Below are 15,546 nucleotides of genomic sequence, written 5' to 3' on the forward strand. Positions count from 1 at the left end.
ATTTTGGTCCATTCCTCCTGACAGAGCTAGCGTAACTGAGTCAGGTTTGTAGGCCTCCTTGCTTGCACACACTTTTTCACTTCTGCCCACTCCAATACCTTGAGTTTGTTGTCCTTAAGTCATTTTTCCACAACTTTGGAGGTATGCTTGGGGGCATTGTCCATTTGGAAGACCCATTTGCGACCAAGCTTTAACTTCCTGACTGATGTCTTGAGATGTTGCTTGAATATATCCACATAATTTTCCCACCTCATGATGCCATCTATTTTGTGAAGTGCACCAGTCCCTCCTGCAGCAAAGCACCCCCACAACATGATGCTGGCACCCCTGTGCTTTATGATTGGGATGGTGTTCTTCGGCTTGCAAGTGATGGGGTCAAATTGGGGTCATGATAGGGGCTGCACCAAATGTTTGATGTATTATAATAATTGATTATAATATGTTGTATTAATAGAAGGGGGGGCTATGGGACCCCTCCTCCTCTACATTTATAGGGTCCTAGACTACAGATTAACAATATATATATATATATATATATACAGTCTTTAAGTCTGTGCCTCTTATAAAGAAATGGGGGGGGGTCTGTGAAAGCATTTCAAAGATAAACAAAGAGCCCTGCAGGGGAGTAGAAGAGATAAGAGGCCAGTCAGACATACCTCTATAAATCAACTTGGGGGAATGGGCTTTTACTGCTGAGGCCTTAGAAAACACTGGAACTATTGTACCTCTTGCAAGTTTGTATAGCTGTGTATGCATGGGCTTGGTCTGAGGAGTAGCAGGTAATGACATCACAGGGGGTTGACTACAAGCATGATAAAAGCAACTTGGACTTTTTCTATGGGGCAGAACTCAAGTTTGATCTTTGACTTCTGTCTACAGCTGTATTTTGATTACAATTGTTATGATTTATAAGTGCACATTTTGAGTGTTCCTTATTTGTTAATTAAATAAAACGGAGCACAGAAAAACGGAACCAACACAAGCCTCCCCCTTTTTCCTCCAAACATAACGATGGTCATTATGGCCAAACAGTTATTTTTTTGTTTCATCAGACCAGAGGACATTCCTCCAAAAAGTAAGATATTTGTCACCATGTGCAGCTGCAAACCATAGTATGGCTTTTTATGGTGGTTTTGGAGCAGTGTCCTCTTCCTTGCTGAGCATCCTTTCAGGTTATGTCGATATAGGACTCGTTTTACTGTGGATATAGATACTTTTGTACCTGTTTCCTCCAGCATCTTCACAAGGTCCTTTGCTATTGTTCTGGGATTGATTTGCACTTTTCGCACCAAAGAACACTCATCTCTTGGGTGACAGAACGCGTTTCCTTCCTGAGTAGTATGACGGCTACGTGGTCCCATGGTGTTTATACTTGCGCACTATTGTTTGTACAGATGAACGTGGTACCTTCAGGCGTTTGGAAATTGCTCCCAAAGATGAACCAGACTTGTGGAGGTCTACAATTTTTTTCTGAGGTCTTGGCTGATTTCTTTTGATTTTCCCATGATGTCAAGCAAAGAGGCACTGAGTTTGAAGGTAGGCCTTGAAATACATTCACAGGTACACCTCCAATTGACTCAAAGGATGTCAATTAGCCTATCAGAAGCTTCTAAAGCCATGACATCATTTTCAGGAATTTTCCAAGCTATTTGAAGGCACAGTCAACTTAGTGTATGTAAACCTCTGACCCACTGGAATTGTGATACAGTGAGTTATAAGTGAAGTAATCTGTCTGTAAACAATTATTGGAAAAATTGCTTGTGTCATGCCTAACTCCTAACCAACTTGCCAATACGATAGTTTGCTAACAAGAAATTTGTGGAGTGGTTGGAAAAACTTGTTTCAATGACTCCAACCTAAGTGTATGTAAACTTCTGACTTCAACTGTACCTCTCAGCATATCTTGATTTGTCCATCTCAAATAAACCTATTTTTCTCCCCCTGATTTGCTTTGGAGTTTGTGTAATTAAGAATAACATAAATTGCTAACAGAGGCATGTAGACAGCTACAAAAATACAGATGAAAACTCTCTAGGTAGATAGTGTGGTCTACAGCTTATCATGAAATACTCTACCTCAGGTGAGAAAAACCTTGAGACTTTATTAGGTATCGTGCACCAGTTGTTGTTTACAAATATACATAGACCGATACCCCTTGTCTTACCAGATGCTGCTGTTCTATCCTCCCGCCAGCTGTATGTTATTAATGTCGTCGTTCAGCCACGACTCGGTGAAACATAGGATTACAGTTTTTAATGTCCCGTTGGTAGGATATACGTGCTTTTAGTTCATCCCATTTATTTTCCAGCGATTGTACGTTGGCTAACAGTACGGATGGCAAAGGCCACTTTGTCGCCTGATCCTCACAAGGCACCTCGATCTCCTTCCGTAAAATCACTGTCTCTTTCTCCAGCGAACGACGGGGATGAGGGCCTGTTTGGGTGTCTGGAGTAAATCCCTCTCATCCGACTCATTAAAGAAAAATTATTTGTCCAATTCAAGGCCATTACATTTGGCCTTATGTTTTAGGTTATTGTCCTGCTGAAAGGTGAATTTGTCTCCCAGTGTGTAAAGGCTGTCTGAAGAGAGAGTGGACCAAGGTGCAGCGGAGTTAGTGTTCATCATTTAATATTTAATTGAACAACTTGAACACTATACAAAAACAAGAAAAGAGAAAACCGACAGCCAACAGTCCTGTCAGGTGCAAACACTAACAGAAACAATTACCCACAAAACCCAAAGGAAAAACATGCTCCTTATGTGTGACTCCCAATCAGCAACAACGAGCTTCAGCTGTGCCTGATTGAGAGCCACACACGGCCCAAAACAAAGAAATACAAAAACATAGAAAAAGGAACATAGAACGCCCACCCAATGTAACACCCTGGCCTAACCAAAATAAAGAACAAAAAACCCCTCTCTATGGCCAGGGCGTTACAGTGTCTGTTGGAAAGCAGACTGAATCAGGTTTTCCTCTAGGATTTGACCTGTGCTTAGCCATATTCCATTTATTTTTATCAGAAAAAACTCCCTAGTCCTTGCCGATGACAAGCATACCTATAGCAGGATGCAGCTACCACCATGCTTGAAAATATGAAGAGTGGTACTCAATGATGTGTTGGATTTGCAAAGTACATTTGAAAGTACATTTCTTTGCCACATGTTTTGCAGTTTTACTTTAGTGCCTTATCACAAACAGGATGCATGTTTGTATTATTTGTATTCTGTACAAGCTTCGTTCTTTTCAATCTGTCAATTAGGTTAGTATTGTGAAGTAACTACAATGTTGTTGATCCATCCTCAGTTTTCTCCTATCACAGCTATTGAACTTTGTAACTGTTTAGAAGTCACCATTGGCCTGGTAAAATTCCTGAGTGGTTTCCTTCCTCTCCAGCAACTGAGTTAACAAGGACGCCTGTCTTTGTAGTGACCGGGTGTGTATGATGCACCATCCAAAGTGTAATTAATAACTTCACCATGCTCAAAGGGATATTCAATGTCTTTTTTTTACCCATCTACCAATAGGTGCCCTTCTTTGTGAGGCATTGGAATACCTCCCTGGTCTTTGTGGTAGAATCTGTGTTTGAAATTCATTGCTCGACTGAGGGACCTTAAAGATACAGTGTATTCGGAAAGTATTCAGACCCTTTGACTTTTTCTACATTTTGTTACGTTACAGCCTTTTTCTAAAATGGATTAAATGTATTTATTTCCTCATCAATCTACACACAGTACCCCATAACGACAAAGTGAAAACAAGTTTTGGGAAATTTTTGCTAATGTATAAAAATAAAAAAACACACATACCTTATTTACGTAACTATTCAGAACCTTTGCAATGAGACTGGAAATTGAGCTCAGCTGCATCCTGTTTCCATTGATCATTCTTGAGCTCTTTCTATAACTTGATTAGTGTCCACCTGTGGTAAATTCAATTGATTGGACATGATTTGAAAAGGCACACAAGTGTCTATATAAGGTCCCATAGTTGACAGTGCATGTCAGAGCAAAAACCAAGCCATGAGGTCGAAGGAATTGTCCATAGAGCTCTGAGACAGGATTGTGTCGAGTTACAGATCTGGGGAAGGGTACCAGAAAATGTCTGCAGCATTGAAGGTCCCCAAGAACACAGTGGCCTCCATCATTCTTAAATGGAAGAAGTTTGGAACCACTACAACTCTTCCTAGAGCTGGCCGCCCGCCCAAACTGAGCAATTGGGGAAGAAGAGCCTTGGTCAGGGAGGTGACCAAGAACCCCATGGTCACTCTGACATAGCTCCGGAGTTCCTCTGTGGAGATGGGGGAACCTTCCAGAAGGACAGCAATCTCTGCAGCTCTCCACCAATCAGGCCTTTGTGGTAGAGTGGCCAGACAGAAGCCACTCCTCAGTAAAAGGCAGCCCGTTTAGAGTTTGCCAAAAGGCACCTAAGGGCTTTCAGATCATGAGAAACAAGATTCTCTGGTCTCATGAAACCAAGATTGAACTCTTTGGCCTGAATGCCAAGCGTCCCATCTGGAGAAAACCTGACACCATCCCTACAGTGAAACATGGTGGTGGCAGCATCATGCTGTGGGGATGTTTTTCAGTGGCAGGGACTGGGAGACTAGTCAGGATCAAGGGGAAAGATGAATGGAGCAAAGTACAGAGAGATCCTTGATGAAAAACTGCTCCAGAGCGCTCATGACCTCAGACTGGGGCGAAGGTTCACTATCCACCAGGACAACGACCCTAAGCACACAGCCAAGACAACGCAGGAGTGGCTTCGGGACAAGTCTCTGAATGTCCTTGAGTGGCCCAGCCAAAGTCTGGACTTGATCCCGATCGAACATCCTTGGAGAGACCTGAAAATAGCTATGCAGCAATGCTCCCCATCCAACCTGACAGAGCTTGAGAGGATCTGCAGAGAATGGAAGAAACTCCCCAAATACAGGTGTGCCTAGCTTGTAGCTTCATATCCAAGAAGATGTGAGGCTGTAATCGCTGCCAAATGTGCTTCAACAAAGTACTGAGTAAAGGGTCTGAATACTTATGTAAATGTGATATTTCAGATTTACATTTTTTATACATTTGCAAAAATGTATAAATACCTATTTTTGCTTTGTAATTATAGGGTATTGTGTGTAGATTGATGAAGGACATTTAAAAAAAATCTATTTCTGAATAAGGCTGTAACCAGTGGTGGAAAAATTACCCAATTTTCATACTTGAGGAAAGTAAAGATACCTTAAAAGAAAATGACTCAAGTAAAAATGAAAGTCACCCAGTAAAATACTACTTGAGTAAAAGTCTAAAAGTATTTGGTTTTAAATGTACTTAAGTATCAAAAGTAAAAGTAATTTAAAATTTATTTTATGAAGAATAACACGACCAGATAACACGATTTTCTTGTTTTTTTTTGTTTACGGATAGCCAGGGGCATAGTTCAATACTCAGACAAAATTCACAAACGAAGCATTTGTGTTTAGTGAGTCTACAAGATCAAAGGCAGTAGGGATGACCAGGGATGTTCTCTTGATAAGTGTGTAAATTAGACAATTTTCCCATCCTGCTAAGCATTAAAAATGTAACGAGTAACGTCACAAAATGTAGAAAAGTCAAGGGGTCTGAAACTTTCCGAATGCACTGTAATTGTATGTGTGGAGTAGAGAGATGAGGTAGTCATTTAAAAAATATTTTAAACACTATTATTGATACAGAGTTAATCCATACAACTTATTATGTGACTTGTTAAGCAAATGTTTACTCCTTAACTTATTTAGGCTTTGTAACGAGGGTCGTACAAAGGGGACCAAGGCGCGGTGTGTAAAGTGCTCATATTTTACTTTAATGAAAACACTAAATCAAAACAACAAAAACGACTGTCAACAGTTCCGTCAACTACCCACAAAACCCAAAGGAAAAACAGGCTGCCTAAGTATGGCTTCCAATCAGAGACAACGAAAGACACCTGCCTCTGATTGGAAACCATACCCGGCCAAAACATAGAAAACAAAACATAGAAACAGAAATCTAGGAAAACCCACATATAAACAGAAAACCCATAACCACCCAAAACAACCACCTGTCACGCCCTGACCACTCTAGTATTGCAAATTACCTCTTACAAGGGTCAGGACGTGACAGGCTTGCCATAACAAAGGCGTTGAATACTTATTGACTCAAGACATTTCATATTATAATTTTTAATTCATTTGTAAAAAAAAAAAAAAATACATAATTCCACTTTGAAATTATGAGGTATTGCGTGAATGCCAGTGAAAAAACTATACATTGAATCCATTTTAAATTCAGGCTGTAACACAACAAAATGTGGAAGAAGTCAAGGGGTGTGAATACTTTGTACATACAGAAAAATAATACAGTGCGCTTCATTGTCAGCTCTTTGTTTTGTATCTCCACAGACCAACGATGCTTTAGGCCCCACGTGGAACTGCATGTACTTCATCCCTCTGATAATCATTGGCTCCTTCTTCGTGTTGAACCTGGTATTGGGAGTGCTCTCAGGGTGAGTCCACGTTACAGCATCACATTGTGCTGGGGTGGCTGACAGCTTTAATACACACTGTCACCGTCTGCACAAGTTCATTCGTTTTATATAAAAGGTTGACTCACAATCTACTCTAATTAACTACATGTAAAGGAGACAAGGGTGGAGTACCCCCCTTCTCTCCCCTGGTGTCTGAATGATGAGGGAGGTCAGGTCAGCGCTGAACAACATGTCTAACAACCATCATTATCTCCTGTTGATTTTGGCTTGCAGAGAGTTTGCTAAAGAGAGGGAGCGGGTTGAGAACCGCAGGGCGTTCATGAAGCTGCGGAGGCAGCAGCAGATTGAGAGGGAACTCAATGGCTACCGGGCCTGGATCAACAAAGCAGGTACTGAAACCACTATCTGTACACACTATAGATCTAATTCACGTCCTGCTTTTGAAAGGTTACCTCCGAAACACAATCTCCTTGATATTTAAGTTTCTGCTGTATGAATCAGACTTCTTTGTTGGGTCTGCTTTGCAGAGGAGGTGATGCTTGCAGAGGATAATAAGAATTCAGGACGGTCTGCTCTTGATGGTAAGACTGGAAAGATGGCCCGATTGGTTATATTGTCTTTACATCACTACATAGTTTACAGTTAATCTGTCTGTACAGGATTTATGGGATTCTGTTTTAAACACATGAATATCTGAATAGATTCATTATCATCTTCTTGTCCTCTAAGACTATCAACCACATGTTGTAAACATAACTATAACATAGGCCTACATTGAAATATATAATTTGTAGAAAACATTTCATTTTGTAAGAATTGTTCATTTATTAATATCATATTACCCTATGCACTGTGTGTGATGCATAGATAACATTGTATTACATAGGTAAGTGCTAGGGAGAAAGAATAGGTTTTGTCAGTCTCCTGAAGTATTAAATGTATCAATTTTGTGTCATTGAGTGTTGGAATGTACAGTACTATCTGTTTGGTTGACTGTGACAGTAATTTACTTTCTCATAAGAATGTAACTATTTTGAGAAGTTTTGTCTCCCAAGACTCTAAACGTGTGTGTTTCCCTGTATGTATATGTCTCTGGGCTTGTACTGTACTGTATGTATACCAAAGACATATTTAGATGCAAATCTTCATAAGAACAGCCATTCCTAAAATACCGTTGTTGCTTCTGGTGTGGTGCACTTCAAAAACAACTTTACTTAGGACTATTGAGGACTGTCCATGCTGTACCCCCAAAAGCAATCATCTCTGGTACCTCACTATCAATATGGACTTTTAAACCTACCAGACACACACTTACAGTACACAAAGCTATGACCATATCAAGTGAAGCATGATTTTTCGCCCCCCCCCCCCCCAACAAACAAATCGTTTTTATTAAATGTTGATTGACAGCTCCCACGAGGCTGTCTGAATGGAATACAAGCGGTAACCATGGTGAGGAACAACTTCTATTCTACAATTCCTTGCCATCTTTTGTTCCTTTGCAACAACTGACTCTGACATGAACGCTAAAATAGACCTAGCTATTGTTCCACAAACCTACTTCCAAATAAACCACGAGACATTCTGACCTCCAAAAATAAAACTTGGCACCAGAAAACAAAAAGCAGCTCTAAATGCAGAAGATGCATTAGTCTACTCTAGATTAAGGAGTGCGCCGATGTTGCCTTAGCAACTGAAATGAAATGACCGGATGCAGCCAGTGTGTGTCTCGTGCAAACACTCCTATGAATATTGGTTCAGTGGCTTATTAAAAGGGGGAAAGTCGAGGTAAATATGAATAAATCAATTAGATCCGTACCAAAAGGTGGTGGGGGTGTAGGAGAGGATGGAGGAACAGCTCATCTCACCCTGATAATTCAGTGTATTTTCCCCGTCAGGGACATATAGAATTATATGTGTGCTTCAAAACCGCTCTTTAGTATGATATGGCTAAAATTAGACATTGCACCAGTGATCTCCATATAAACGTACTGTGAGTGTGGGCTATAGCCAAGAGAATAGAACCAACAACAACAACAATTAGTTGTAGTTTAGTCGGGTTCGTTGTTCTGCATATCTTATTAACATCATATTGCTGTATGCTCTTACCCATGTTTACTAAAGGCATCTGTTTTGCTCTTGTTTTACAATACCCAAAGCACCAAACACAGTGGCATGTAAATGTGTTTATTATTTTCACCATTTTCTTCTCACCTCGTTAGTAATACCCTCATGATCTTTGTATATCTACTTGTGTGTGTCCTGACGCGTTCTCTGTGCTGGAGTGTCATAAATGTTGAGGTTTGGGTGGGCTTTCTGCGGGCTGACAATGTGAAACCTTTGGCTGCAGTGCTGAAGAGGGCCACACTCAAGAGGAGAGGACTGGACCAGCAGTATAGTGACATCTCTTCTGTGGGTGAGTGTGTGTGTGTGGGTGTGTACACAGTAACAGTCAAAAGTTAAGACACACCTAGTCATTCAAGGGTTTTTCTTTATTTGTACTATTTTCTACATTGTAGAATAATAGTGAAGACATCAGCACTTTGAAATAACACATATTGAATCATGTAGTAACGAAAAAAGTGTTAAACAAATCAATTTATACTTTATATTTGAGATTCTTCAAAGTAGCCACCCTTTGCCTTGATGACAGCTTTGCACACTCTTGGCATTCTCTCAACCAGCTTCATGAGGTAGTCACCTGGAATGCATTTCAATTAACAGGTGTGCCTTGTTAAAAGTTCATTTGTGGAATTTCTTTCCTTCTTAATGCGTTTGAGTCAATCAGTTGTGTTGTGACAAGGAAGGGGTGGTATACAGAAGATAGCCCTATTTGGTAAAAGACCAAGTCCATATTATGGCAAAAACAGCTAAAATAGGCAAACAGAAATGACAGTCCATCATTACTTTAAGACATGAATGTCAGTCAATCAGGAAAATGTCAAGAACTTTGAAGGTTTCTTCAAGTGCAGTCGCAAAAACCATCAAGCGCTATGATGAACCAACCAGAAGCCATGGATTATAGGCAACATCCGCACTGAGCTAAAGGATAGAGCTGCCGCTTTCAAGGAGTGGGACTCTAACCCAGAAGCTTATAAGAGATTCCGCTATGCCCTCAGACGAACTGTCAAACAGGCAAGGCGTCAATACAGGACTAAGATTGAATCATACTACGCTGGCTCCGACACTCATCGGATGTGACAGGGCTTGCAAACTATTAAGACTACAAAGGGAAGCACAGCCGCGAGCTGCCCAGTGACACCAGCCTACCAGACGAGCTAAATTACTTCTATGCTCGCTTCGAGGCAAGTAACACGCAAACATGCATGAGAGCATCAGCTGTTCCGGACAACTGTGCGATCACGCTCTCCGTAGCCGATGTGAGTAATACCTTTAAACAGGTCAACATTCACAAGGCCGCAGGGCCAGATGGATTACCAGGACGTGTACTCCGAGCATGCGCTGACCAACCGGCAAGTGTTTTCACTGACATTTTCAACCTGTCCCTGACTGAGTCTGTAATACCAACATGTTTCAAGCAGACCACCATAGTCCATGTGCCCAAGAACACTAAGGCAACCTGCCTAAATGACTACCGACCCGTAGCACTGATGTCTGTAGCCATGAAGGGCTTTGAAAGGCTGGTCATGACTCACATCAACACCATTATCCCAGAAACCCTAGACCCATTCCAATTTGCATACCGCCCCAACAGATCCACAGATGATGCTATCTCTATTGCACTCAACACTGCCCTTTCCCACCTGGACAATGCTGTTCATTGGCAACAGCTCAGCGTTCAACACCATAGTGCCCTCAAAGCGCATCACTAATCTAAGGACCCTGGGACTAAACATCTCCCTCTGCAACTTGATCCTGGAGTTCCTGAATGGCCGCCCCCAGGTGTGAGATGCAGAGTAGGTGAACAGATGATTTCCATATGTGTGGTTCCCACCGTGAAGCATGGAGAAGGAGGTGTGATGGTGTGGGGGTGCTTTGCTGGTGACACTGTCTGTGATTTATTTAGAATTCAAGGCGCACTTAACCAGCATAGCTACCACAGAATTCTGCAGCGATACGCCATCCCATCTGGTTTGTGCTTATTGGGGCTATAATTTGTTTTTCAACAGGACAATCGCCCAACACACCTTCAGGCTGTGTAATGGCTATTTGACCAAGAAGGAGAGTGATGGAGTGCTGCATCAGATGACTTGGCCTCCACAATCACCCGACCTTAACCCAATTGAGATGGTTTGGGATGAGTTGGAACCGCAGTGAAGGAAAAGCAGCCAACAAGTGCTCAGGATATATGGGAAATCCTTCAAGACTGTTGGAAAAGCATTCCATATGAAGCTGGTTGAGAGAATGCCAAGAGTGTGCTAATCTGTCAATGAAGCAAAGGGTGGCTATTTTAATCTCAAAGATAACATATATTTTGATTTGTTTAACACTTTTCTGGTTACTACATGATTCCATATGTGTTATTTCATAGTTTTGATGTACTCACTATTATTCTACAATGTAGCAAATAGTAAAAATACAGAAAAACCCTTGAATGAGTACTGTAGGTGTGTCCAAACTTTTGACTGGTACTGTATGTACATAGCCACTGAAAAGAACAGTGGTTTGTAACTGACATCCTGAATGGTTGAACGATCTGCCAGCAGGCACCCCCACCATATTAGACTCATTACAGAGGAGGAGATTGCCATTGGCGTATTGGGAATAAACTGGAAATGGCAGCTCATCATTTCCAGGCGTCATTACGTGTTACAGTCAGTGGCTAAGCTAAATAGATGAGAAGGCCTGGACAAAGTGTTTCTGTTGTGCAGGTGAAAAGTTTCAAAGAGAAAAGATCTAGAAGAAAATGTGCTTTTGTCATTCTACTACTAGGGTGATTTTAGTTATGATCCTGACTGGACTCTCCCCTCTAGGCATCCCGATGACCAGAGCCAGCATCAGGAGTGCTAAGAGAGGACCCAAGGCTTATTTGAAGCGTAAGGAGCGTCTGCTGCGGATCTCTATCCGCCGCATGGTGAAGACACACATCTTCTACTGGACTGTACTGGGCCTGGTGGCCCTCAACACATTCTGTGTTGCCATCGTCCATCACAACCAACCCCACTGGCTGTCTGTGTTCCTCTGTAAGTTACACACACACACACACACACACACACAGGTACGTACCATCATCTCCATCCAAAATAAGTCATGTCTGGTGACGTTAATCTTTGAGATGTTTGTTTCTTACGATGTTCATGAGGGTTGTTGTTGTTCGTATTTCAGACTATGCAGAGTTCCTCTTTCTGGGTCTGTTTCTCACTGAAATGTGTTTAAAGATGTACAGCCTGGGACCCAGACTCTACTTCCACTCCGCCTTCAACCGCTTCGACTGCTGGGTGAGTTTTTATTTTTCCCCTTCATCACTAACCAACATGGAGAGACCATGCCAGAGGGAAAGACGGGGACATAGATTGTAACATTGCACCCATTATGAGGGAGTGAGAGGAAATTATTTACTTAAAACATTGGACGGTGACTTAAAGACTTCTTAATTAAATTAACACTGATGGGCATAATTTAGTTAATGAAGTGCAGTTAATGTCTCTGTTTCTGTCACCTCTGGTCATGGCTAGACGGGATACAGCTTATCTCAAAGTGACGTCAAAAGTTGCATGTTTGATTCCCATCTGGATAATTTTTTATTTTAACTAACCCTAACCCTTTTCCTAACCTTAACCTAATTCTTCTGACCTACAGGGTAAATTATCCTAACATGTTATGAAAAAAGTCACTTCTCACACTGTAGACCAACTATATAAAACCGTCACCTCTGCACTCATGCGCAAACAGATATCCTTCATCTTTGTCTCTCTGTTTACTGTATGTTGAAGGCTGCTGTTGGTGTGTTTCCGCTGTCAGTGATGTTGTTACTGGGTCTGTTAACAGGTGATAGTGGGAAGCATCTTTGAGGTGATGTGGGGATTTTTCAGGCCTGGCATGTCCTTTGGCATCAGTGTGCTGCGTGCGCTCCGTCTGCTGAGGATATTCAAGATCACCAAGTTAGTCCAAGGACTCCTCACTACTCCTGCCTATTGCTTTATAACATTATTCCTGCAGCATGCAATGAGGCAACGCATAGCAAGCAGCAGGTTGGCATTTATTGTCTTGAATCTTGCCTTGGAGGCAGCTCTGCAAAAAGGTCACTTGCTGGCACATGACCGGATGCCTAACCCTAACATTAAATTAAGGGTAATTTTTGTTTTAATTATTCTTTACGATAATAGCCAATTTTAACATTGCAGCTGGCGGAAATCACTCAGTTCTGCCTCCAGTGCAAGATTCATGACAATAAACGTCAACCTGCTAGCAAGAACTGGCACTTAGGTTTCAGTGTCCTAGATTTAGGTTGCTGGGTGTTTCATAGGTGTGATGTTGATAGGGATAAGATATGCAGATATGTCCATTGCAAGGCTGGTGACAAATCAATTGAAACCCTCACAATAACAAAATTGATACATTTTTAATGAACTGATTGTCTCTTATTTTGGCTGAATTCAAATGGAACTAATCCCGCCTCTGGTTGGTTGTGATTGACAGGTACTGGGCGTCGCTGAGGAACCTGGTGGTATCCCTGATGAATTCTATGAAATCAATCATCAGCCTCATTTTCCTCCTCTTCCTCTTCATCCTGGTCTTTGCTTTGCTGGGCATGCAGCTCTTTGGTGGGAGGTACAAGCATTTTGCTACACCCGCAATAACATCTGCTAAATATGTGCATGTGACCAATAACATTTGATTTGAGGTACTGTACCTTAGAGGCAAGGACAAACTACCATTCCATGTCTATCAGGTCTAGTCCAATCACAAACTATGATGGATACTGGCAGTCAATGTAATCAAAGTGAATGTAGTACAATTGATTGTTTGGTTTGTGTCATCATGCCGTCATGCTTCTTGTGATAAATGTAATATTACAGTGTACATTTTCATCCCCTGTTGCACATTTAGAAACACCCTGACAGGACTCAGTCTTGGCCTAGCAGATTCTGTCACACATCTAGTCTTAGTTGTTGTGCCACTATGTTCCCACGGGTAAAGGACCGTTTCTGGGAAACTGTTACTTCAATGAATGCAGTGCATAGAGACGGACATTGCCTGGCCACTGGAATACAGAAAAGAAAACAGACCTTGGAAAAAGTTCCCCTTCTATTACCCAGAAAAGGACAATTCAATAATTGGTTTCTCTGTCTGGGAAGAAATAATCATTTAAAATCTTGGCTCAACTCAATGTCCTCTCGGTCTTCCTCTTTCAATGCAGGTTCATCTTTGAAGACTACACTCCTACAAACTTTGATACTTTTCCTGCAGCCATCATGACTGTATTTCAGGTCTGGCCCAACTCAATTGTTTAGATTTTTGTGTTTTGATTTCGGAAGCGATCCGTACGATTGACAGGAATCAGAGCTTTGCATGTGGAAATCTTACATTGTCATGAACCTACAGATGATCTACATGTATATCCTGTCTGAATGTTGGGGTGTGTGGTATGCCTTATCTAGATCCTGACAGGAGAAGACTGGAATGAGGTGATGTACAATGGGATCCGCTCCCAGGGAGGAGTGAAGTCAGGAATGTGGTCCTCCATATACTTCATTGTACTCACACTCTTTGGTAACTGTATCCTTTCTCAGCCAGAAAATCACTTTCACTACTGCATATGTGAGATGTCTGATGTGTGGATTCTGTAGATTATTTGATCGTTTTAGGTCCTTGACATGACTGTGACCAGACACGCTGTTGAATGTTTTCTTGGCCATCGCTGTGGACAATCTGGCCAATGCCCAGGAACTTACCAAGGTAAATCCTCCTTTCAAGAATGTACTCGTCTTCTCACAATTGAAGATGATAGCTGCTCTCAACAACATCCGTGATTTTTTTAAATGATGTTCATTGCAATCTTATATTTAGGATGAAGAGGATGAAGAGGCTGCTTTCAATCAGAAACATGCTCTCCAGAAAGCAAAGGAAGTAGGGGCCATTTCTTCCCTGATGTCATCAGAGTAAGTTCTGTGTGTACCCCTCAGGACTCGAACAGACTGCTAACTAACAGTACTAACACTGTGTAGTCTCACCAGGGGCTGCTTCTGCAGCACAGCCAACATTAAAGGACGGGAGGGATTGAGGCTGAGAAAGTTTCACTATGGGCAATTTTCTTACGTAGTGCTATGCCTTGGAATTAGGGTTTTGCAGAAGGACAGGGAAATTTCTCTTGTAATGCATAAGAGCCCCAGGTTTGAACTAGATTCAATTGTAGTTTGGGTTACTGGTACATGATAGTTGATTTAGTTAGTTTGATCTAGGTACAGGCTACTGTAAGTGGAGCTGTATTATGGAGCCCCAGACAGTCGTAGAGACCTTCATAATGACGTTCATATCACCATGGCTACCAGCAGGCTTCCTAGTATCTGCAGGGATGAGCCTATACCATCGTCATAGAGACAGCATTACTGGCATCCAAATTATTATATCATTCCCATGAGAGAAATTTCCTGCAGTACTTAGGCTCCCTCATTTTCACAAGACTGATTTTTTTGTAACCATTATGTTTTTAGAAGAATTACCAAGTATTAGCAAGGGGATGGGTTACATACATACATCTGGACAAGCCATTTGGGTTACAAGAGATGAGTCATTAAGTAATGTTATTTAATCAAAGCTCACAATATTGATTTCCTATATGGATGGTCTGCCCCACAGAGCTTACAGGATTCCCGGTCTGTCTGGTGGAAATGCATGTACATGCACATGGTGTAGCATAGCATGGAGACACACTATACTACAAGAAGGGGACACACTATACTACAAGAAGGGGACACACTACACTACAAGATGGGAACACACTATACTACAAGATGGGGACACACTATACTACAAGATGGGGACACACTCAACTACACGATGGGTACACACTAAACTACACGATGGGTACACACTATACTACAAGATGGGGACACACTATACTTCAAGATGGGGACACACTATACTACCAGATGAGG

At 41.6% G+C, this 15,546-nt stretch overlaps 1 protein-coding gene across 4 annotated transcripts in view; it reads left to right on the forward strand.

Annotated features, from left to right (window-relative positions):
* The window catches only part of LOC115192489 (voltage-dependent R-type calcium channel subunit alpha-1E-like), a 100,453-nt gene that overhangs the window by 56,834 nt on the left and 28,073 nt on the right, over positions 1-15,546 (forward strand). For all 4 annotated transcript variants that reach the window (XM_029751058.1, XM_029751057.1, XM_029751059.1 and 1 more), the window contains exons 7-18: positions 6,402-6,505; positions 6,761-6,876; positions 7,015-7,068; positions 8,838-8,903; positions 11,422-11,631; positions 11,774-11,886; positions 12,437-12,549; positions 13,088-13,219; positions 13,809-13,878; positions 14,050-14,167; positions 14,280-14,347; positions 14,459-14,550. In XM_029751058.1, coding sequence (XP_029606918.1) covers positions 6,402-6,505; positions 6,761-6,876; positions 7,015-7,068; positions 8,838-8,903; positions 11,422-11,631; positions 11,774-11,886; positions 12,437-12,549; positions 13,088-13,219; positions 13,809-13,878; positions 14,050-14,167; positions 14,280-14,347; positions 14,459-14,550 — 1,256 coding nt within the window. The remainder of the gene's footprint in view (positions 1-6,401; positions 6,506-6,760; positions 6,877-7,014; positions 7,069-8,837; positions 8,904-11,421; positions 11,632-11,773; positions 11,887-12,436; positions 12,550-13,087; positions 13,220-13,808; positions 13,879-14,049; positions 14,168-14,279; positions 14,348-14,458; positions 14,551-15,546) is intronic.

Source organism: Salmo trutta, chromosome 4 (genome assembly GCF_901001165.1).
Source record: "Salmo trutta chromosome 4, fSalTru1.1, whole genome shotgun sequence".
In the NCBI taxonomy this organism is placed as follows: domain Eukaryota; kingdom Metazoa; phylum Chordata; class Actinopteri; order Salmoniformes; family Salmonidae; genus Salmo; species Salmo trutta.